General features: G+C 47.2%; 1 protein-coding gene across 1 annotated transcript in view; it reads right to left on the bottom strand.

Annotated features, from left to right (window-relative positions):
• Positions 1 to 25,522, bottom strand: part of LOC126144709 (Down syndrome cell adhesion molecule-like protein Dscam2) — a 458,008-nt gene that overhangs the window by 247,968 nt on the left and 184,518 nt on the right. The window contains exon 5 of the mRNA XM_049915510.1: positions 2,262 to 2,413. Coding sequence (XP_049771467.1) covers positions 2,262 to 2,413 — 152 coding nt within the window. The remainder of the gene's footprint in view (positions 1 to 2,261; positions 2,414 to 25,522) is intronic.

The raw sequence follows: 25,522 nt of genomic DNA, 5'->3' as shown, positions 1-25,522 counted from the left end.
CCATTGACCAGACGTTTGCAGTTGGTGAGAGATCTAGAGAATATGTTGGACAGGACAGCAGTCGAATATTTTCTGCATGGAGAAAGCCCCTTCAGGACCTGCAACATGCGGTCGTGCATTATCCTGCTGAAATGTAGTGTTTCGGAGGGATCGAATGAAGGGTAGAGCCACGGGTCGTAACACATCTGAAATGTAACGTCCACTGTTCAAAGTGCCGTCAATGCGAACAAGAGGTGTCCGAGACGTGTAACCAATGGCACCCCATACCATCACGCCGGGTGATACGCCAGTATGGCCATGACGAATACACGCTTCCAATGTGCGTTCACCGCGATGTCGCCAAACAAGGATGCGACCATCATATTCCTGTAAACAGGACCTGGTTTCATCCGAAAAAATACCGTTTTGCCATTCGTGCACCCAGGTTCGTCGTTGAGTACACCATCGCAGTCGCTCCTGTCTGTGATGCAGCTTAAAGGGTAACAGGAGCCATGGTCTCCGAGCTGACAGTCCATGCTGCTGCAAACGTCGTCGAACTGTTCGTGCAGATGGTTGTTGTCTTGCAAACGTCCCCATCTGTTGACTCAGGGATGGAGACGTAGCTGCACGATCCGTTACAGCTATGCGGGTAAGATGCCTGTCATCTCGGCTGCTAGTGATACGAGGCCGTTGGAATCCAGCACGGCTTTCCGTATTACGCTCCTGAACCCATAGATTCAATATTCTGCTAACAGTCATTGGATCTCGACCAACGCGAGCACCAATGTCGCGATACGATAAATCGCAATCACGATAGGCTACAATCCGACCTTTATCAAAGTCGGAAACGTGATGGTACGCATTTCTCCTCCTTACACGAGGCATCACAACAACGTTTCACCAGGCAACGCTGGTCAACTGCTGTTTGTGTACGAGAAATCGGTTGGAAAATTTCCTCAGGTCAGCACGTTGTAGGTGTCGCCACCGGCGCCAACCTTGTGTGACTGCTCTGAAAAGCTAATCATTTGCATATCACAGCATCTTCTTCCTGTCGGTTAAATTTCGCGTATGTAGCACGTCATCTTCTTGGTGTAGCAATTTTAATGGCCAGTAGTGTAATAAATGTGTTATACAGTAGGTACAGATATGTTGTTGGTCCCTTGCCCCCCTTCCCCCCTCTTTTAAACCAACCAACCAAATATGTTATTATATTACGTTTGCTCTTGTTATTCGAGTTTGAAACAACTTTTTCCAGCACAGGTTTCGTAAGATTAAATTAGTGGTTACATGTTTTGTAATCTACATACTGTTTTCGAGAATGAACACTTTTCGTAACGAAAATCCTTGACTTCAGTTCAAACCACATTCGGATCCTCTCTGTGGTAGATGCAGTGATTGTTAATCCATATATGAGCCTTTTTTCTGCTGCAACAGAATTATTGGGTTGCAAAAGTGCTGTTCACTGAATTACTGTCAAACATTTATACCTGATATAATTAAATATTCCTTGAGACACATCAGTCTCAAAGTTACTTACGATAATGCTAGAAGTTTAAGAAATGAATTAAAATTATCACAGATAAATTTCAGACTCATACGTGCCAAGGTAAATATAATTATATCAGCTCTATTGATTACCTACGCTTGAGGTACAAGCAGTATTTCCCTATTACGTTCAAAGCTAGGGTACTGTGCCAAAACCGGAAAGCCTCTGCATTAGTGACGATTTAAGAAGAGGAAAATAAGCTGAAGATGTAAATTGAAGTTTCTGTTAGGGAAGACATTGGAGCAGGGTAGTCCGTGCGGCTATACTACGTGTATTTCTGCGGTGGTGTAATGGACAGCGCACCTGCTTACTAAAGTGAGAGTCGTGGGTTCTAGCTATTGCACAAATTTTAATTCATTTCTTCAGCTTCTATGCTTATCATAATATCAAACACTCCATATAGTACTGCGTACAAATCAACATCTGCTTGCATTACTTTGTTTTTAATAGCAGATGCAACTGTAAAAAATGGTTCAAATGGCTCTGAGCACTATGGGACTTAACTTCTGAGGTCATTAGTCCCCTAGAACTTAGAACTACTTAAACCTAACTAACCTGAGGACATCACACACATCTATGCCCGAGGCATGCAACAGTACATGTAGAGAATTTCACAACAGCAGTGAGTAATTAGTTAAGAACTGTGACAGTTCTAAAAAAATTACAGTGCACCTTTAGTGCTATTGGCATAGTGATCTGAGCAAAGAAAGAACAGTATAGAATGAGAAATACTGACCGTAAATGTTGAGCCTGGCTTCATAGAACACAGTACCCATGGAGTTGGCAGCACTGCAGGTATACAGGCCTCCATCTTGTACACGGACTGACGAGATGTTCACGTGACTGATAACATCGCCAGCCTGATCAACATATTGCCCGATTGTGTACCTGAAACAATATTAAGAGATAGGAAACTTAGTTTACTACGTGTTCAAAAAATAATGTTTGATTCTGTGGCATTTATGATCTTTTCTTTTGGCACATATCCATTATTGGTTGCAAATACGGTAATTGTTCAGAATCAAAGACGTCGCATTTTCCAGTGACAAGACAGAGTACTAACAATTAATCACATATATGTAATCCGCTTCCAAGGTAAGAGGGATGTTATTACAGTTCACATGTTTGCAGTTTGTCTTTATGAAGAGTTGAAAAGTGGTAACAGGAATATTAGTAGCCTATAAGCAATTGTAATGTTAATTACATTTTCATTTTCAGTTCCTTTAATGTACAGCAGTGTGCAATTTGCAGGGGGGATGGGGGGGATTTACACCCCCCCCCCCCTGCATCAGACCATCCCCTCCTCTGGTTTTAGTTTATGCATCCCAACCTGGGATGTTCATTTCTCACGCACTGGAGTAAAACTTTACATATAATTTAAATTTGTGGAGCCGAACACTGAAAGTTTACTATTAATACTATTAATATGTTTGCTTATTAATTTTGAAAAAAGTGTTATGTAGTAGTTAAGCATTTCAAAACATTTAGAACTAAATGACAAGACGACGCACGCCACATTCCCATAGCATGCCACAATGTTGCAAGACGTCGCCCCAGCGTAAACGAGGCTTTACACCCAGGTCTGTATTGTATGGTGGATGTGATGTGTTGCGTACGAAACTAAAACCTGCAATCAGGTCCAAATGTCGTGGAAAACTGTGAAGAGGTGTCATCCTGCAGCAAGATAACGCTCGCCCACATTCTGCCAAACGAACAGCCGACGGAATAAAGGAGTTGAGATTCGAGGTGCTGAACATCCACCATACAGTCCAAACCTGGCTCCAAGCGATTTTACATGTTTAGACCCTTAACGGAAGCACTACAGGGAAGAAGATTTCAAAGTGATGAAGACGTCACTGCTGCGGTACAAAATTGGTACCAGATGCAACAGATAAACGTATTTTCTGATGAAATAAAAAAAAACCGTAAAACGTCGGGAAAACTGCATTGAAGTCCAGGGAGGTTACGTAGAAAAATACCGCATGTTTCAGTTTCCTATCATCGGAATAAGTACAGCTTTTCACAAATGTGCCTTTACTTTTTGAATTCCCCTCGTACACCTGTATGTAGATGATTTTGTAAATAAGCTTTACCTATAATGTATTTTTAAAGATATAATAAGGAATGGCTTTTCTGATAGTGCATACGCGTGAATAGTGAGTTTCGGCATTAACATCTATTTATAAATAACTGTTTAACCATGGGTAGCGCCTCGGTCCAAGCAAGTAAGATATATAATTATACTAACCCCCTAAGACATCCCCCCCACTGGTAAAAGCACAAATCGCACACTGATGTACAGTAAGTTCATGCAGTATAGTGTGTGCAGACAGATGTGCACAGTAGCAAATTAAGGCCTCTCCTACGCCTCGGAGGCCAGAATTGAATGTCTACCACAGCCCCTCTAAGTTGAAAGGGGTAGGACAGCAGCTGATCTCAAGAAAATATCTGCCTGTCTAGCCCTACTTCTAATCTATGCAAAATGGAAACATACATGGTTATTACAAATGATTGAAGCGACTTCACAGGTCTACAATAACTTTATTATTTGAGATATTTTCACAATGCTTTGCACACACATACAAAAACTCAAAAAGTTTTTTTAGGGATTCACAAATGTTCGATATGTGCCCCTTTAGTGATTCGGCAGACATCAAGCCGATAATCAAGTTCCTCCCACACTCGGCGCAGCATGTCCCCATCAATGAGTTCGAAAGCATCGTTGATGCGAGCTCGCAGTTCTGGCACGTTTCTTGGTAGAGGAGGTTTAAACACTGAATCTTTCACATAACCCCACAGAAAGAAATCGCATGGGGTTAAGTCGGGAGAGCGTGGAGGCCATGACATGAATTGCTGATCATGATCTCCACCACGACCGATCCATCGGTTTTCCAATCTCCTGTTTAAGAAATGCCGAACATCGTGATGGAAGTGCGGTGGAGCACCATCCTGTTGAAAGATGAAGTCGGCGCTGTCGGTCTCCAGTTGTGGCATGAGCCAATTTTCCAGCATGTCCAGATACACGCTTGAAACTTGCCCGCACGCGTTCAACTGTTTCCTCGCTCACTGCAGGCCGACCCGTTGATTTCCCCTTACAGAGGCATCCAGAAGCTTTAAAATGCGCATACCATCGCCGAATGGAGTTAGCAGTTGGTGGATCTTTGTTGAACTTCGTCCTGAAGTGTCGTTGCACTGTTATGACTGACTGATGTGACTGCATTTCAAGCACGACATACGCTTTCTCGGCTCCTGTCGCCATTTTGTCTCACTGCGCTCTCGAGCGCTCTGGCGGCAGAAACCTGAAGTGCGGCTTCAGCGGAACAAAACTTTATGAGTTTTTCTACGTATCTGTAGTGTGCCGTGACCATATGTCAATGAATGGAGCTACAGTGAATTTATGAAATCGCTTCAATCATTTTTAATAGCCCTGTAAGAAAGCTTACACCTTGTGATGTCACCATCCCCGAACGAGCATTAGGCAGTGAGTCTAAATTCGTGTCAACAATGTTTCTATGATGTTCTGCTCTCAATTAGGCATCTCTACTGAGTTTTACCTGCATGGTCGACTTCTGTCAGATCATAAAATATTGTTACACCAGAGTGTAAGTTTGTGTCTATGCTGGAATTTTTTAAAGTTCTACCAAGCGAGCTCAGGGCAGAGAAGACTTTCTCTGGGCTGCTGTGGCAGTCAGAAAGTCAACAAGATGTACCGCCGATGTAACGGACATCAGCGCACCAAGCGAGCATTGCCACTCAACTTCCAAGGGAGGAAAGCAGAAACGCAAACGCCGCAGCACTTCTTTGTAACATCAGCACCAGAGCGCCGTAGCAATAATGAAACGTTGCAGAAAAACTTGAGCTCCGTGTTCCAAAATAATTACTGAATTACAATAGCAAGGCAAGGAACGCTGACGAGACGGATGGGCGAGTGAAAGAGCAATCATGAGCCCAGAGCCACTTCGCCGTAGGTGTTTGCTCGGCCCTTTAAATAGCGAGGCTTTCAGAGCTCAAAGACCCCACGCGGATCCTCTATGATCTCATTCCTTTCCCCCATCTGCTCCTATTCCTCGAACATATCCGCATCCTCTACACCTCCTGCCGTCTTGAACCCCCTCACCCCCTGGTTGCTCCTCTCCTCTCCCATCCCCGCCCCCTGCCGCGTCTTCACCGTTGTGTCACCCCTACCCTCCCTCTCTACACCCTACATCTCCTTTCCCAAGGTGGCTTCCATCAACTACCCCTCCCGGATGATACCCTCTCTCCCTCCATTTATCCCTCCTATCAACTCTGATCCTCACTCCCCCTCCTTTCCTCTGTCCTTTTCCCGGGCTCCCTCTCCCCCCCTTCCATCCTCTTTCTTCCCCACCTCCCCTCTCTTTGCCCCCTTCTCTCCCCCGCGTCCTTTTACATTTCCCTCCTCTGCCTCCTCTCATTCCCTCTCGCGTCTGCCCTTCTCCCCCTTTATTCGTCCTCTCCCTCCTTGGTTCCCCCCCCTTTTCGTTTTTTCCTCTCATCCCTCCTTGTTTTTCCCCCTACTCCAGGTCCCCCCCCCCCCCACCTGCCTTGGGTCGGGAGTGCCATCTTTGTGCCGCCTTTTTCGTGCAGTGTTTTACAGTGTGTTTTTCCAGTGCGTGCTCCGTGTTGTGTCTTTTGGGAAGTATAGCGAACAGCCATCATCCTGTCGCTGGGTGTGCTTTTTATTACTTGCGAACAGAAACCAGACTGTCGCCATGTTTTTTAATTGTGTGTCTACTGTGTTACTTGTCTGATTCCTGTGTCTTTTATCTACATTGCCAACCCCCTTTGCTTTCTGTTTTAACTTTCCGCAATTTTACGCCATTTTTCACTTTAAATCGCCATTTTATCGCCTGTTTTTCCTTGTTTCTTTCTTCTCCCTTTATTTACAAAAAGTCTGTAGGCTGTAGAGCAGCGTAGTAAGCTGCTGCCGGCCCGCCCCCTTCGGGGGGAATTGAAAATCAATAAAGAAAAAAAAAAGAGCTCAAAGACACATCCAGTTGTGCTGCCATCCAGTGTGTGTCTCTGGAACCAGAGAGAATGACTGTCTGTTGAGTTTCAGTGAAACCACAATAAGTAGATCGATGATGGTCTGCCTTCTGTCAGCCTACTGACTTCAACACCGGGATGCAGACAACCTGAAACATGACACAGCCTTGGACTGCCATTGCTACCTGCTGAGACATTACAGACGAGGAGTAGATTCTTGCGTGGCAAAGTCTCCTCCGCTGTGGGTCAATCGTGGATGATCTGCAAGCTGTTATCTGCATGATGACTAGGCGTGGCACATTCGCGCAGCCCCCTGTTCGGTTCGTATGCATTTTTTTGCAGTCTTAGTCAATCTATGGTGGATTATTACGGCCTACTCTCCGTGACGACGCAAAAGAGCTTATGCCATTTCTGACGACGAACATTTGAAAGAAGAACTTGATCATTTGAAGATTGTTTTTAAACAGAATGGATATGTTGTTGTTGTTGTGGTCTTCAGTCCTGAGACTGGTTTGATGCAGCTCTCCATGCTACTCTATCCTGTGCAAGCTTCTTCATCTCCCAGTACCTACTGCAACCTACATCCTTCTGAATCTGCTTAGTGTATTCATCTCTTGGTCTCCCCCTACGATTTTTACCCTCCACGCTGCCCTCCAATACTAAATTGGTGATCCCTTGATGCCTCAGAACATGTCCTACCAACCGATCCCTTCTTCTCGTCAAGTTGTGCCACAAACTTCTCTTCTCCCCAATCCTATTCAATACTTCCTCATTAGTTATGTGATCTACCCCTCTAATCTTCAGCATTCTTCTGTAGCACCACATTTCGAAAGCTTCTATTCTCTTCTTGTCCAAACTATTTACCGTTCATGTTTCACTTCCATACATGGCTACACTCCATACAAATACTTTCAGAAATGACTTCCTGACACTTAAATTTATACTTGATGTTAACAAATTTCTCTTCTTCAGAAACGCTTTCCTTGCCATTGCCAGTCTACATTTTATATCCTCTCTACTTCGACCATCATCAGTTATTTTGCTCCCCAAATAGCAAAACTCCTTTACTACTTTAAGTGTCTCATTTCCTAATCTAATACCCTCAACATCACCCGACTTAATTCGACTACATTCCATTATCCTCGTTTTGCTTTTGTTGATGTTCATCTTATATCCTCCCTTCAAGACACACCATCCATTCCGTTCAACTGCTCTTCCAAGTCCTTTGCTGTCTCTGACAGAACTACAATGTCATCGGCGAACCTCAAAGTTTTTATTTCTTCTCCATGGATTTTAATACCTACTCCGAATTTATCTTTTGTTACGGAACAACAAATACGCCGTGCTCTTCAGTTTGGTCTGTCACGCGAGCGCATAGAGGATACGTTTGAAGCTGTTGCTTATTTACCCTTTGCAGGAAGTATATCATCCAAAATTTCAAGAATTTTTAAGAAAATATAATATTAAAAGTGTTTTACACCGGCGTGCAAGACTAGAGCCCTTCTTGGGCCAGTTAAAGATAATTTGGGCTTGAGGAGGCCTGGGGTTTATGAAATTCGGTGTCGCTGTGGAAAGAAGCACATTGGTCAGACTATTCAGGACCAGTGTGTGGAACATCATCGGCACACTCGGTTGTTCCAGCATGAGAAGTCGGCAGTGGCGGAACACTGTCTTAACGAAGGACACAGGATGATGTATGACAAGACACAATTGATCTCTCCTGCTTCTCGCTATTTGGAATGTGTTCTTAAAGAATACATTGAAATTAGATTATCCAGTAATATTATTAACAGGGTAAAGGTTTTCCTCTAAGAAAGATATGGAATCCGATTTTGTCCGAAATTAAACAACAACGGTCTTTATTTCGATCACTGGATTCTTCCAACTAGTGCTGTTGCGGTTTATCGTTTCTGCCGCCTTCTCCCACCGGCGCGCTGCGTGTCTACTTGCCGCCAGGAGGCGCTGCCCATCATCTCGCGCACGCGCGGTGCTGTGTCCGTGGTGTATAAAGGTTTCCGTCGTTGTGGCTGGAATGGTTGCTCAAGGTCAATCCCTCCAAAACCCAGGCGTTCATTGTAGGCAAACCCACCCCTTCCTTCCGCCTCCTTGATTTCTATCTCACCGTCTATGGCCGTCCTATCGCCCTCACTCCCACCCTTAAGTACCTTGGCGTCACCCTCGACCGTCGCCTCTCCTGGACTCCTCATCTCCGGACAATCCAGGTCAAAGCACGCTCCCGACTCAGTCTCCTCAAGCTCCTTTCCGGCCGTACGTGGGGCCTGGACCCCTCCACCATCCTCCAAACCTATAAATCCCTCATCCGCCCTATCCTTTGTTACGCCCATCCGGCCTGGATCTCCGCTCCCCCTACCTTTTATAAATCCCTACAAATCCTTGAACGCCATGCTCTCTGCTTCGCCTATCGCATCCGTCTCCCCTCCCCCACACGGATCCTGTACGATCTCATCCCCTTTCCCCCACCTCCTCCTTTTTCTTGAAAGGATACGGATCCTGTACACCTCCCGCAAACTCGATCCTCCTCATCCGCTTGTCTCACCCATCCTCTCCCACCCCCGCCCGCTGCCGCGCCTGTATTCCCACGTCCCACCTGGTCTCCATCTCTCCACCCCCCTTACCCTCTCCCAAGGTGGCTTCCGCCAGCTCCCCCTCACTGATGATGTCCTCCTCCCCTCCATCTACCCCTCCTATCAACTTTGATCCTACCCCCCCCCCACTTCCTGTGTCATTTCCTTTAGGCACCCTCCCTCCCTTCTCTTTCATTTTCCCCCATCCCCCTTCCTCCGCCTCTCTTCCCCCGGGCTTCCCCTCCCCCTTCCTCCCTCCCCCTATCTCCCCTGCCCATGTCATCTCTGCTCTCCCCTCTCCCACTCCCCTTCCTCCTCCTCATCCTCTCTTGGCGGGTCCCTGGACTCGCACACGCTCAGTGAACATTCGCGCGCCGGAGATCATCGCCATCGGTGTCTCGTGTGTGTGCCTTCGTTTGTGTTTAGTATTTGTTCGCCGTCACGCCACCACCGTTCACGTGTGCCGTCGCCATCATCCATGTTATGTGCGCTGTGTCAACTAGTGTTAGTGAGGTTTCTCGTCCAGCGTGAACGGCTCCATGTTTTTTAGTGTCTACATTTTTTGTCCACCGTTTTGACTGTATTCTCTGTGCCACCTCTATGTAATACTTATTGTCAAACTCAAGGCTGAAGAGCGGCGTACTCTGCTGCTCCGCCTTTGTGTAAGGTGTTTAAAATCACAATAAAGAAAAAAAAGTGGCTGGAATTCAGTTCCGGCGAGGCAGTGCACGAGCATTAACTCACCTGGAGATGGCAGCCAGCTGGTCAGCCGAAATATTGTGTCTGGACGACGACATGATCCGGCTGCAAACCCGTGAAGAATATCAGAAGTTATTACGCCGGGAAAGTCTACGAAATGAGAAATTGTTGTTATTGCAGATACCAGTGTGTCTCTGATGCTACCAAGCATTAACTGGACCGTTCACCGACACTTCAGACCCAGTCTCTGCACACAGTGGGACACCATCTCAACGGACAGAAACACTAGTGTCAGAATCGTCTGTCACCGTAGGACTTCAGCAACGGTGGAACCACGCCTACTGCCATTCCTGGGAAGGTGGCTCGACTACTGCAGGTCGCAGTTTCGTCAACATTTTTGTGTTTTTCTTTGGCTGTAAGGATCATAAGGAGTTGACGAGTTTTTGCCCAGTGTTTAGTTTTGTTGATATATCTGTAGGATTAAGGAAGTGAACGCAGACAATGATCAAAGATCAAGATTTTAAACGGGTACTGTATATTGCTGTGAGTCCAGCTTCCCATTGGCTTTAACTATGGGGCAGTGATATGCATGTGTAATCCTTCTGTTGGAACGTTAACTTACAAGTGTATGATGGTACGGTATTTAAGTTTCTGTGTCGTCGTTCCGTGTTTCCCTCTTTTCTTGGATTCTGCGTAATTGTTATCGGGTCAGTCTGTCGTTGTTGGTTCTACAGGGTGCTACCCTGGACGAAACATTGGGAATTTTATCAGCTGCAACTGCAGAATAGAGCAGAGGAAATCGAAAGCACTAGGGGTATGTTTAATAAAGTAAAGGCTATAAGTGCAGATTGAGTAGCTTTAGAGGGGGAAAAATGGTTGAAGAAGAGAGGGAGAAAGAAACTGAAAATGCCGAGTCTGAAGTATCAGAAGTGCCAAACGAAGTAAGTGTGTGCTGTACGGAAGTAAATGGGTGTGCGAGTAGCAACATGGATGATACTGATTTAGGTGCAGTCTTATCTACGCCACTGGGTGATGATGACTTTGTTTTGAACCATGGAGCCTGGAGCAGATGTACAGGGAAGTACATGTGCCACCGAGTTTTGTTTCGTCCAGAGTGGAACTGCAGATAGTGATTTTAAGGTAGATACTGTGAAGAATGCACAGGATGCTATTGATGATGTTAGCTGTGTTGCGAATGTTGTGGGTATTGAAATTGGCCAGACACATTTATTTCCTAAGGACGCAGAGTCGTCACCTCTTGGGGTGCCACCACCTTCTCCAAAGGGGGAAGGGAGGAAGAGAATAAGGAGGAAAAATGTTTACAAGTCTAAGGATCGAGCCAACAAGTCTGAATTCTTTCGGGAATATGGGCCTCAGGATCACGATAAATTTGACAATACTTGTAGTATTACAGGAAATGGGACAAGAGAACATGTCAGATAACTGTTTTTAAAAGCACAGCCAAATTCGGGGAGACATTGTTTCAGTGGAAAGAAACAGATATAAGTGTTACATCGTCGCAATGGTCTATTATCACGAAAATAGAACCACTTAAACTGCATACGGCATCACTAAGGTTCAACGTCGATGACAAAGTGCCACAATGCACAAGGAAGTTGGTTTTGAAAATGGTTCAAATGGCTCTTAACATCTGAGGTCATCAGTCCCGTAGAACTTAGAACTACTTAAACCTAACTAACCTAAGGACACCACACACATCCATGCCCGAGGCAGGATTCGAACCTGCGACCGTAGCGATCGCGCGGTTCCAGACTGAAGCACCTAGAACCGCCTGGGCACAACGGCCGGCTTGGTTTTGAAAAGAAACGGCAGAAGGCGCAGTTAATCTGTAATCAACTATGAAGTGAGAGAGGTAACTGGAGCTACCGATCAGTATCTTGTGTGTGGTACTAGTGCAAGTAGTTGTTATGTAAGCAATGTTTTGAGGGTGCGTGTTTTGAGAAAATGTAAGGGGATACTTTTGTATCGAAGACAAAGATCCAGTTGATATACCAAAACACCGGGTTAAAAAACCACCTGACAGAATAAGGAAAAACTGTAAATTTGTTGTAACTTGTAAGCACGAAAATAGGAATCATGTAGCACAACTCTGAAAAGGGTGCAGTATTCCAGAACTTACGGATAATGGTATAGACTAGCAAACAAAGAGAAAGTAGACTTGAGTCTGCCCGCATCTCGTGGTCGTGCGGTAGCGTTCTCGCTTCCCACGCCCGGGTTCCCGGGTTCGATTCCCGGCGGGGTCAGGGATTTTCTCTGCCTCGTGATGGCTGGGTGTTGTGTGCTGTCCTTAGGTTAGTTAGGTTTAAGTAGTTCTAAGTTCTAGGGGACTGATGACCATAGATGTTAAGTCGCATAGTGCTCAGAGCCATTTGAACCATTTTTAGAGTTGAGTCTGCTCCAACGAGGAAAAAAGTTAGTGCAATGGGCACAATGTGCAATTGCGTACATAAATCAATAAGGTTGTTGCAGAATACAGTCAAAGGCAAAATTCTGGACGGATTTTTTGGAATAAAAGAGGTATGATATGCGACAGAATAAGGTCGTTGTTGCCGGCCGCGGTGACTGTGCGGTTCTGGCGCTGCAGTCCGGAACCGCGAGGCTGCTGCGGTCGCAGGTTCGAATCCTGCCTCGGGCATGGGTGTGTGTGATGTCCTTAGGTTAGTTAGGCTTAAGTAGTTCTAAGTTCTACGGGACTTATGACCTAAGATGTTGAGTCCCATAGTGCTCAGAGCCATTTGAACCATTTTTAAGGTCGTTGTTCATGTTTACATTTTTCAAAATGCTACCTGGCCAGCTCTGGGCAGGGCAGCCTAGTAAGCCTGGGTCCCTGTGTGCTAATCGGAATGTAGCGAACGCCAGGGCACCGGGCGAGCATTGCCACAAAACCTCCAAGCGAGGAAAGCAGAAACACAAACCCCGCAGTGGTACATAACAGGGTAGTGTGAAGCAGTACTTAGTAGCTTCAGCACCAGAGCGCCATTACAGTAATCAAATACTGCAGAAAGACCTGAGCTCGGTACCCCAAAACAATTAATGAAGTGCCATAGCAAGGCAAGGAGCGCTGACGTGGTCCCATCCACCGCGTCATAGGCGTTTTCTGGGCCCTCTAAATGACGGGGCTTTCACAGCTCAAAGACACACCCAGTCGTGGTGCCATCCAGCCTGTGTCACTAGAATCAGAGAGAATGGAGGTGTGCTGAATTTCAGTGGAAGCACAACATTTTGATGTGCCTTCCATTAGCTTGCTAACTTGAACATCGAGACGCAGACAAGTTGAAAAATAACAGCCTTTGTCCACCGCTGCTGCCTACTGGGAAATCACAGATGAGAAGACTGGAGCATGGCCAGCCCTCCTCCACTGAAGGTTGTAACGGAACATATTAAAGGCTTTACTTTACCGAAGTATGCGATACCCTCCAAATTCAACCAGTTTAATGAGTATTTATGATTATAGAAAAGTTATTGTGTATGTTAACAATGATTGCATAACATGTCTCCATAAACAGTCAACCCATTAAATTATACTGAGTAACTGACCCACACAAAAGTTTATATCACTTGATCACTGATACAGCAAATGTCATCATGTAAAAACACTAAGTTCATCTTAAATAATTAATATGAAGTACGAAAAATAGTGGCCAACTTTGGTATTTTAGATCTCCTTAAATAAAAATCACCCAGTGAAACCTATTTGTTCACTAGGAGCATTTTCACTCAGTATTCACGTAAGCAATCCTATTTTAGACGAAAACCAATGTAATTCTTAATAATTCATGTTATTTACTTATTTATGCAAATTAGAGAAGTCAATTGACAAACTTCTAAAAAACGGCCTTTTTGTAACAAAGAATTATTCTGTCAAGTCAACAAATCTGTCTGTCATTTTAATAACATGTTAAATTATGTCACTAGATGCAAATTAATAACTTTTCTGCACAAATTATGATAACAGATGTACATGTGACTTATAAACTATATCTCTTTGTAGTAGTTCTTTGACAATGTTATAAATACAAGCTGCCAGAAGGGTCGGAAAGCAGTCGGAATGTCAGTTTGGTAAAGTGTGTTTGTGTGTTATTGTTTGAGGTGGATAAACAAAGCAAAGAACATGTAAAGGAAGTACTACTTTGTGTTGTGTCATGGTCTTTAGTGGACAGTGGAATTAAGATGGCCACCAGAGTAATAAATATTTGAAGTTTACACATTTGTTGGTTTCGCTCGTTCTTTATCATCAAAAGCACATAAAAAACACAGGACCTCATGCTTTTAACCCTAGACAACCAGATGTAGAGCCAGCATCAGCATCGAGACACGGCAGCGATCCAGCAAGTAGCAGCGATTACCACAACACAATGCAGTTTAATGGCGCCAACCTAACATCAAGTGCTAACAAGCTCCGTAAATGGGAGTGAAATAGTGCGATTATAGCAATTAGCAATATCTACGACCAGGCGACCATTACAAGGTGAACTGCGGATGATCTGTAAGCTGACATCTCCACACCGAACAGTAAAGGCAGATCAGCGTAGCTGCCAGGACGACCCACGAACATTTTCTGCTCTTGGTCGGTCCACGGTGGATTGTGGTCCACTCTTCATGACAACCGACAGCCTGGGCCACCCTCTGCTGTACTCACCTGAGCTCACGACGGGCTGTCTAAGAGATCGCTGGGGTGGAAATCGCACCGTACTGTAGAACGTCTGTGTGGGCAGCGCCTTCTAATTCGTCCCGCTGCCATCAGCATCACATGTGGCTGCGGCTCATTTACCTGCAGCGGCGACGTCATGGTCTGCTCACAAGACGTCAGTACTTCTTCGTGATCAGCACTTTAGCCTGGCCGCCGACCAGAGCCCTGAGACTATTTATATCTGTAAACTCAGCCTGAGAAATAAATGTTATAGCAAATACCACTGTGTCACTGACGTCTCCGGGCGTAAACTAGACCACTTATGCACACTCCATGCATGACCTCCCGCATACAACGCGAACTCAGCTTTCCGAGTCATAACAGTATTTTCCATCACGAAAAATTGGAGTAACAGGAAACGATTTAGCTCTGTTCGATTGTGAAACTGCATGGACGTAAACGAAAGATACATTTGCAGCAAAAAAGTACCATTTTGGTGAGTATCAATGAGTCAAGCACTGCTGAGTCCAAGGCAGAAGAATAAATCATCTCTGTAAGTCGTATAACTAACGCAGCTGTTTTAAGACTACTAAGATTAAATTCGGAAACTGTACCCTTGTAACGAAGCCATTTTCCTGTCTGCAGGTGCTTCTATGCCTATCTCCAAAAACTAAAGGTCGATAATTTCCAGCTCCTTTATACATGATACTAAAATTACAGTATTTAAGCTTTCTTCTGGGAAGGGTACTTTACAAATGCTTCTTTTTGCAGTAAAATGAACCATATTGTTAAAATAATGTTGGCAGAAGAAATTCGTTGTCGATAGTAGTTTTCTGTCTGTGGAAAGGTCGAAATACTGCCGTAGCTTCTAAAATGGATCATCACGATGGATGTTAACCTGTATCACATTTCTTATTGTTGCTGAAATTACAGGCAGTTTACGTGTGGTAGAAAAATAGATAAACACAAACATTTGATTTTAAAGCTCGAAAAGAAACTGAAAATAAGAAATGAGTAAGAAAAGGGAGAATTTGCAGTAAATCTTTGTCAGTATTGTTTATCAAATGGTTCAAATGGCTCTGAGCACTATGGGACTTAACATCTATGGTCATCAGTCCCTAACTAACCTAAGGACATCACACACAACCATGCCCGAGGCAGGATTCGAACCTGCGACCGTAGCGGTCACGCGGTTCCAGACTGAAGCGCCTAGAACCGCACGGTCACACTGGGCGGCAGTATTGTTTATCGGATAGGCATGAAAACAGGGAGACAAAGAAAAATAAAAGAATGCGTTAAATTTTGGAACCAAAGCTAACAGCAAAGCCGGACGCTCACAGCATAAGTACCAGAAACTTCAACCTAACGACACAAGCAGACGAACTGCACTTGTAGTTCAAGCAGAAGGAATTTCCGTATCGGGTCGAATTTTAATTAGGAGAGCTATGTGATGCTCTGAAGACTGAAGAAAAGTTTAACGCTTTATCGTGACACAAGATTCGATTCAAACATTTGAATAGAATTAGAGAAATTGTAGTTTAACGCTAGAAACTTAGTGCTAATAAGGACGCTAATGATGCTGTTTACAATCCATTCTTCAGTTAGATTGAACAGATTAATCTCATCCCAGAAGAGTTACAAAGCTGACGAAAGCGGAGTGTTTGACAGTAGGACTTTCAGGCTGAAGTGCACGCTATCGAACATACACCCATTACGAGAGTGTGCTGAAAAGTAATGCCTAAGATTTTTTATGAGAAAACTTCTAAAGCTTTTTAAATGAAAGAATGTATAATAACTTTCTACATCTTTGTTCTTATGTATACATATTTTTGCTCAACGTAATCACCCTGGCGACGAATATCTTTCTCTCAATGAGAGAGCAGTTTGTCGACACCGTCACTGTAGAATGTTTGATTGTGACAGTTGGATTGTTGCAGATGTCGCAGCGCTCGTGTATGCTCTCGGATTGTCATGTTAGAAGAGAGTGTTTCATGCGAGGACGAACTCTTCAAGTTTGTTTTTCAGTTTTCTGACGGTTTCTTACGCACCAACATATCTGATTAACACGCTGCCAATTTACACACTAGAATTCGGAGCCCTCAAGTAGCAGAGACTGCAACTCGGGTCAGCGAAGCGAGAAAGTCGACTGAGCAGCATGCAAGACATGCAATACCTCAACCGATATTGAGAAGAGAAGAGGGGTTTTGAACGGTGGCTTGGGGTGTTAAAACCTCAACCCTTCATCACCATCACCAGCCATTTAACATCCACTACTCGACAAAGGCTTCCTCTAGGTGTTTACATAAATTTTACATACATTCAATAGCACTCATCCATGTTTCTTGATAGGTGTCATGTATAATTTTGGTATGTGCATTTTTGGTATCTGAATCGACTGTGAGCGAGCAGCGATGTTGTAAGCTGTATCGCAGAAGTTAAGCTAACATCTTTGAACTGCGCGAGGGCGCAGGGGGCAGGTAGGAGACGAGGTACTGGCAGAAGTAAAGCTGTGAGTACCGGGCGTGAGTCGTGCTTCGGTAGCTCAGTTGGTAGAGCACTTGCCCGCGAAAGGCAAAGGTCCCGAGTTCGAGTCTCGGTCGGGCACACAGTTTTAATCTGCCAGGAAGTTTCATATCAGCGCACACTCCGCTGCAGAGTGAAAATCTCATTCTGGACACAGTTTCAGTTCGTCAAACATTGAATTCAGCTTTCCCGGAGACAACACTCCCACATCGCGATACAGTGCGTGATTTGATTAACAAATTTCGAAGTACGGGTTCAGTGACAGATGTTCCGAGAAGTGGTCGTCCTAGCGTTTTGTCTGAGGATAAACTGCTCGATATTTCCAATAAAATGTCCATGAGTCCGAACAAGTCAGTAACAAAACTCTCCCAGGTAATCGATGTTAAATATCGAAGCGGCCCACACAGCTGTAAGGAAAAAAATAGAACTTTTCCCATACAAAGTGACAGTCGTACAAGAACTGAAAAATACTGACCATGGAAAAAGACTGCAGTATTGTCGCCGGCCGGTGTGGCCGTGCGGTTCTAAGCGCTTTAGTTTGGAACCGCGTGACCGCTACGGTCGCAGGTTCGAATCGTGCCTCGGGCATGGATGTGTGTGATGTCGTTAGTTAGGTTTAAGTAGTTCTTGGTTCTAGGGGACTGATGACCTCAGAAGTTAAGTCACATAGTGCTCAGAGCCATTTTTTGCATTATTGTCAATGATTCAAAAATTTCGTTCAACAAAATGGAAGGGATATTCTTAATGAAACGTTTTTCACTGATGAGGCGTAGTTTCATTCATCCTGGTGCATGAACTCGCAAAATTCTCGTATGTGGAGTACTGCAAATCCATTTTGCATTCATGAGGAACTACTTCATTCTGTGAAAATAGGAGTGTGGATTGTAATTTCTAGACGTCGGATTGTGGGTCCCAAATTTTTCAACGAAACAATAAACGCACAACGATACTGCAGTAATATCCTGTACCCATTCATAGGAGAACTTGTGTTAAGAGAGATACTGAACGGTTATTTTCAACAAGATGGTGCAACCGCGCATACAGCTCGCGTTTCAATGTCACTGCTTGCTGATGTTTTTGGTGATCGCATAATTTCACAGGGACTTTTTTCCGGGGTGCAGCGAAAGCAACTGTCTATAGAAACCGTCCAAAATCCATCGATGAATTGAAAACTGCAATATCCACTTTCACTGCTTCTGTTACAGAAGAAATGTTACAGCTTGTGTTTGGAAACATGATTAGACGAATTGAATTGTGTATTCAACAACAGGGAGGACATTTGATGTGAAAATTTCTAAGCAAAAATGAATATTAAATAAATTAATAACTTGTATTTCACTGAGTTTCATTTCGGTTTATTCACTGCGGCATACGGCACGCGCGGCTATCAGTCATACGGCACTGCGGAGAGACTTTTTCAACACCCTGTACTACAACCCACCGGTCTTGCACCGATTAGCATCCACGTTCAAAGTTTATTAACTCTCACATTCTGCCGTGTTCGCTAAGCAAGGTACTCATGAAATTTTAGTCATCACCCTCCCCTCCCCCCTTTCACAAAAAAAGGCAATCATGAAACTTGGTGACGGTTCTAGTCTTTCTCTATACAGCGTGTTACAAAACGATGCCGATAAACTGCGAGGGGTAGTAGAGGGTGTCTTGAGGAACAAAATGAGGATAGATACCAGTGTCCGGAAATGTCATCCAACTACACTACAGAGCGTCGGAATTACAGGCGCCGGCAGCTGCCACTAGTCCACAACTTCGGCAGAAAATGTGATTGTGTGTGTTGACGGACCGAAGACGCAACGTCTGGCATTGTTGTTTGTTATTCTGTGATCGCGACTGATTGTCACGATCGCCAGTGGAGAAGATGGAGGTAACTGCTGCGTAGGCAGGCCTTGTCTCATGAATGCGATGCTCTGCTGCCTCGGTGGATGACGGTTTAGGACACGGCTTTCTATCTGCCGTTAACTTTTCTACTGTATAACGAAAACATAGGAGATTTTTTTAAAAGGGTTCCAACAGAAAAACAAACTGCGGATGGAATAACGTGTCCAAAAGTGTCATCCACCGAGGCAACAGAGCACCGAATTCTCCACAGGCGATCGTAGCAATCTGACACAAAATAACAAACAACAATGCAGAGAAGTTCCGCCCACGGTCCGTCAGCGTAAAAGGTCACGTTTGCTGCCGAAGGAATGGCCTATTGGCAGGAGTCGGCGCCTACAACTTCGACGCCCTGTAGCGTCGTTGGATGATGTTCCTGGACAAGGATTCCTGTCCTCAATTCGTTCCTCAAGACACTCTCTACTACCTCTTGAAGACAGTCGTTGTCCTTTTGTAACACCCTATATACGAGGTGTATTCAAGTTCTAAGGCCTCCGATTTTTTTTCTCCGGACTGGAAAGAGATAGAAACATGTGCATCGTTTTAAAATGAGGTCGCGTTCATTGTCAATACGTCCGAGAGATGGCAGCACCGTACGGCAGATGGAATTTTACCGCCAGCGGCGAGAATGAGAACTTTTTTAAATACTTAAAATGGCGACGTTTTCCTTACTTGAACAGCGTGCAGTCATTCGTTTTCTGAATTTGCGTGGTGTGAAACCAATTGACATTCATCGACAGTTGAAGGAGACATGTGGTCACGGAGTTATGGATGTGTCGAAAGTGCGTTCGTGGGTGCGACAGTTTAATGAAGGCAGAACATCGTGTGACAACAAACCGAAACAACCTCGGGCTCGCACAAGCCGGTCTGACGACACGATCGAGAAAGTGGAGAGAATTGTTTTGGGGGATCGCCGAATGACTGTTGAACAGATCGCCTCCAGAGTTGGCATTTCTGTGGGTTCTGTGCACACAATCCTGCATGACGACCTGAAAATGCAAAAAGTGTCATCCAGGTGGGTGCCAGGAACGCTGACGGACGACCACATGGCTGCCCGTGTGGCATGTTGCCAAGCAATGTTGACGCGCAACGACAACATGAATGGGACTTTCTTTTCGTCGGTTGTGACAATGGATGAGACGTGGATGCCAATTTTCAATCCAGAAGCGCCAGTCAGCTCAATGGAAGCACACCGATTCACCGCCACCAAAAAAATTTCGGGTAACCGCCAGTGCTGAAAAAAATGATGATGTTCATGTTCTGGGACAGCGAGGGCGTAATCCTTACCCATTGCGTTCCGAAGGGCACTACGGTAACAGGTGCATCCTACGAAAATGTTTTGAAGAACAAATTCCTTCCTGCACTGCAACAAAAACGTCCAGGAAGGGCTGCGCGTGTGCTGTTTCACCAAGACAATGCACCTGCACATCGAGCCAACGTTACGCAACAGTTTCTTCATGATAACAACTTTGAAGTGATTCCTCATGCTCCCTACTCACCTGCCCTGGCTCCTAGTGTCTTTGGGCTTTTTCCAACAATGAAAGACATTCACCAGCCGTGCTGCTATTGCCTCAGCGATTTTCCAGTGGTCAAAACAGACTCCTAAAGAAGCCTTCGCCGCTACCATGGAATCATGGCGTCACCGTTGTGTAAAATGTGTACGTCTGCAGGGCGATAACGTCGAGAAGTAACGCCAGTGTCATCGATTTCGGGTGAGTAGTTAATAAGAAAAAAAATCGGAGGCCTTAGAACTTGAATGCACCTCGCATTAACCCGTCATTCCGACACATCCTTACAAAAGGTCGATGACGTGCTGGAGACCTTGGTTTTTCGAAGTCTGCATTTTGGCTATTCGGTAACTGTTCCTCCTCGATAATCACCTAATCGTCAATTTGTAAATGGTGTCTTTAAGGTAAGAGGAAGAAGTTGCTGCGGTCCATGTCAGGAAAATACGGTCCATAGAGGGGGTGAGGCAAAATTTGATAGCTCAGAGTCTGGCAGGGCGGAGTCGCGCGGCGGGAACATCCTCTTGAGCAGTTCCCCCTGTTCTGGACGGCCTACCACAGTCCCCGCAGCACTTTTCGGTAGAACGATCCTGTGGCGGTTTGCCCCTTATGAGCTCGATCCTGTTAACAACACATCATAGCTGCATCCGCCGCCTCCTGCGCCCCCAACATCTCAATCCCCCTGAAAAAGAATCTCATTACCACCTTGCACAGTCCGCAGCTCGTGGTCGTGCGGTAGCGTTCTCGCTTCCCACTCCCGAGTTCCCGGGTTCGATTCCCGGCGGGGTCAGGGATTTTCTCTGCCTCGTGATGACTGGGTGTTGTGTGATGTCCTTAGGTTAGTAGGTTTAAGTAGTTCTAAGTTCTAGGGGACTGATGACCATAGCTGTTAAGTCCTATAGTGCTCAGAGCCATTTGAACCACTTGAACCACCTTGCACAATTATTGTTGTCGGATTTCCGCCTTTTTCTACATCGTTTAATACTCATATTTACACTTCCTGCTTGCCCTCCCCTCCCCTTTGTCTTGGGATAAAAGTAGCGTACTGAGCATTCGGCTAAAGGTGATTAGAAGAGCAAAAAGCCGTCTCAGCTGCCTGACACAGCTGCAACATTTTCGCTATTCCTTGTTTCTCTGACAGAGGAAGGTGAAGACAGAGGCTGGAATGTATCCAACAAATTGTTGGTGTAAAAGTTCCTCTCTTATAAGCGGGTAGCATTCGCAGTTGTGTCTCGCGCGGTCGGTTATGTGTTGAAGCTTGCGGCTGCTTGGCTTAACATACTGCGCAACGATCCGAAGTGGAGGGGTTTATCGTCGTGCGGGTTAGGGATATCAGAGTGCTCTATCCGCGCAGCCGAGACGATAATTCTGCTGGTCGGTGCGGCGGAAATAAACAGCGAGGCCTGTCTTGCCGTGCTGGAGCTCAACAAAACAGAACATGTCTTGAGGGTCTATCACACCAAAATATGATATTTCCGGCGGTGGTCACTTTCGCCGAGTCACAGCCCCAGCGGTCCAGCACGAGGGGAAAGTTGGATGCCGTAGAGAGAGCGACAGAGACGCATTCTGTAAATACGCAGACTGGCGGATGCCCTAGCATCGCTTAACCCTTTCAGACCTGAATTTTTTTCTGCAGGAAAAACAAAATTTCGTTATTTAGTAACGCTCTTAGGTGATTTTTTAATGATTTTAGATGCAAGATTTATAAAAAAAATTTTACCTGTATTCACACATGATATCTTTATTCCTTTTGTAATCCACGGTTTATTTTTCGACTTCTGTGTGATTCAACGAATCGGTGAAATTAGACAGTGAGAAGAAGTGGAGAGACAGTCAATGAGAAAGCGCGGAAGCAAAAGGACGTGGGGACTCGTCCATCCATCGCCTACATCCGCCACCTGACAGAAGTGGTATCGCTGCTTCGGCTACGACCACACACGGCGACACCGTGGAGACCGTACCTGGGCCTTCGCCGGAAAGCCGTAGGTCGGCAATTACAGCTCAGTTACAGCTGCCGACATACTACCTCGCCGCTACGAGGCGGAGCGCCGTACAGATCCTGCGTCTGCCACCGACACCGCCACCGCCACTCGACGAATGGTCACGGAGTATGGTTACATGATTCACTCCCCCATCCTTCCCCTTAATAACTGAGTCGTGCCACCGCCGCCGGATTTATGATTTCATGTAGAAAAAGTACAGTAACGGAGCCGTGCGCCGCTCGTGGTCATGCCGTTTATTGCTCGTCATCTTGTTTTTGTGGTTCTCTCGCCTTGTTTTTCTTTTAATTTGATTTACTGGCGTCACTAGGTTGCTGGTTTGCACACCCGTGAGTGGCAGCAGCAGCGTTTATCGATAAGGGCACTGTCGTTCCATCTCTGGAGCGACCGAGCCGGCCGCGGTGGCCGTGCGGTTCTAGGCACTTCGGTCCGGAACCGCGTGCCTGCTACGGTCGCAGGTTCGAATCCTGCCTCGGGCGTGGATGTGTGTGAAGTCCTTAGGTTAGTTAGGTTTAAGTAGTTCTAAGTTCTAGGGGACTGATGACCTCAGATGTTGAGTCCCATAGTGCTCAGAGCCATTTTTTTTTTTCTGGAGCGACCGCTAGTATTTCCGGGTCGTCCTGTGTCGGATTGGCTTCAGTGGGGATTGAGCAACAGTGAGGTCCGAACAGTCAGTACTCGCCCGACCGTTTCCGGCCCCTTCACTTGGTCATCTTGCGGGGGCTTGGGTCAATTCCTTCCTTGTGCAGAGATGTCGGGTGGCCAGTGGGCCGGTGTTCCCTCTGCATGGTTGGGTCCAAGCCAGTGTCTCCGGGACGTCGTCCGTCCGAAGGGAGTTGGGACGGAGCGCGAGTGAGGTGCGGACAGGCAGTACTCGCCCGACCGTTTCCGGCCCCTTCAGTTGGTCATCTTGCGGGGGCTTGGGTCGGTTCCTTCCTTGTGCAGAGATGTCGGGTGGCCAGTGGGCCGGTGTTCCCTCTGCATGGTTGGGTCCAAGCCAGTGTCTCCGGGACGTCGTCCGTCCGAAGGGAGTTGGGACGGAGCGCGAGTGAGGTGCGGACAGGCAGTACTCGCCCGACCGTTTCCGGCCCCTTCAGTTGGTCATCTTGCGGGGGCTTGGGTCGGTTCCTTCCTTGTGCAGAGATGTCGGGTGGCCAGTGGGCTGGTGTTCCCTCTGCATGGTTGGGTCCAAGCCAGTGTCTCCGGGACGTTGTGCGTCCGAAGGGAGTTGGGACGGAGCGTGAGTGAGGTGCGGACAGGCAGTACTCGCCCGACCGTTTCCGGCCCCTTCAGTTGGTCATCTTGCGGGGGCTTGGGTCGGTTCCTTCCTTGTGCAGAGATGTCGGGTGGCCAGTGGGCCGGTGTTCCCTCTGCATGGTTGGGTCCAAGCCAGTGTCTCCGGGACGTCGTCCGTCCGAAGGGAGTTGGGACGGAGCGCGAGTGAGGTGCGGACAGGCAGTACTCGCCCGACCGTTTCCGGCCCCTTCAGTTGGTCATCTTGCGGGGGCTTGGGTCGGTTCCTTCCTTGTGCAGAGATGTCGGGTGGCCAGTGGGCCGGTGTTCCCTCTGCATGGTTGGGTCCAAGCCAGTGTCTCCGGGACGTCGTCCGTCCGAAGGGAGTTGGGACGGAGCGCGAGTGAGGTGCGGACAGGCAGTACTCGCCCGACCGTTTCCGGCCCCTTCAGTTGGTCATCTTGCGGGGGCTTGGGTCGGTTCCTTCCTTGTGCAGAGATGTCGGGTGGCCAGTGGGCCGGTGTTCCCTCTGCATGGTTGGGTCCAAGCCAGTGTCTCCGGGACGTCGTCCGTCCGAAGGGAGTTGGGACGGAGCGCGAGTGAGGTGCGGACAGGCAGTACTCGCCCGACCGTTTCCGGCCCCTTCAGTTGGTCATCTTGCGGGGGCTTGGGTCGGTTCCTTCCTTGTGCAGAGATGTCGGGTGGCCAGTGGGCCGGTGTTCCCTCTGCATGGTTGGGTCCAAGCCAGTGTCTCCGGGACGTCGTCCGTCCGAAGGGAGTTGGGACGGAGCGCGAGTGAGGTGCGGACAGGCAGTACTCGCCCGACCGTTTCCGGCCCCTTCAGTTGGTCATCTTGCGGGGGCTTGGGTCAATTCCTTCCTTGTGCAGAGATGTCGGGTGGCCAGTGGGCCGGTGTTCCCTCTGCATGGTTGGGTCCAAGCCAGTGTCTCCGGGACGTCGTCCGTCCGAAGGGAGTTGGGACGGAGCGCGAGTGAGGTGCGGACAGGCAGTACTCGCCCGACCGTTTCCGGCCCCTTCAGTTGGTCATCTTGCGGGGGCTTGGGTCGGTTCCTTCCTTGTGCAGAGATGTCGGGTGGCCAGTGGGCCGGTGTTCCCTCTGCATGGTTGGGTCCAAGCCAGTGTCTCCGGGACGTCGTCCGTCCGAAGGGAGTTGGGACGGAGCGCGAGTGAGGTGCGGACAGGCAGTACTCGCCCGACCGTTTCCGGCCCCTTCAGTTGGTCATCTTGCGGGGGCTTGGGTCAATTCCTTCCTTGTGCAGAGATGTCGGGTGGCCAGTGGGCCGGTGTTCCCTCTGCATGGTTGGGTCCAAGCCAGTGTCTCCGGGACGTCGTCCGTCCGAAGGGAGTTGGGACGGAGCGCGAGTGAGGTGCGGACAGGCAGTACTCGCCCGACCGTTTCCGGCCCCTTCAGTTGGTCATCTTGCGGGGGCTTGGGTCGGTTCCTTCCTTGTGCAGAGATGTCGGGTGGCCAGTGGGCCGGTGTTCCCTCTGCATGGTTGGGTCCAAGCCAGTGTCTCCGGGACGTCGTCCGTCCGAAGGGAGTTGGGACGGAGCGCGAGTGAGGTGCGGACAGGCAGTACTCGCCCGACCGTTTCCGGCCCCTTCAGTTGGTCATCTTGCGGGGGCTTGGGTCGGTTCCTTCCTTGTGCAGAGATGTCGGGTGGCCAGTGGGCTGGTGTTCCCTCTGCATGGTTGGGTCCAAGCCAGTGTCTCCGGGACGTTGTGCGTCCGAAGGGAGTTGGGACGGAGCGTGAGTGAGGTGCGGACAGGCAGTACTCGCCCGACCGTTTCCGGCCCCTTCAGTTGGTCATCTTGCAGGGGCTTGGGTCGGTTCCTTCCTTGTGCAGAGATGTCGGGTGGCCAGTGGGCCGATGTTCCCTCTGCAT

Source organism: Schistocerca cancellata, chromosome 1, assembly GCF_023864275.1.
Source record: "Schistocerca cancellata isolate TAMUIC-IGC-003103 chromosome 1, iqSchCanc2.1, whole genome shotgun sequence".
NCBI classification, from domain to species: Eukaryota; Metazoa; Arthropoda; class Insecta; order Orthoptera; family Acrididae; genus Schistocerca; species Schistocerca cancellata.
This window is presented reverse-complemented; position numbering and strand designations above follow the sequence as displayed.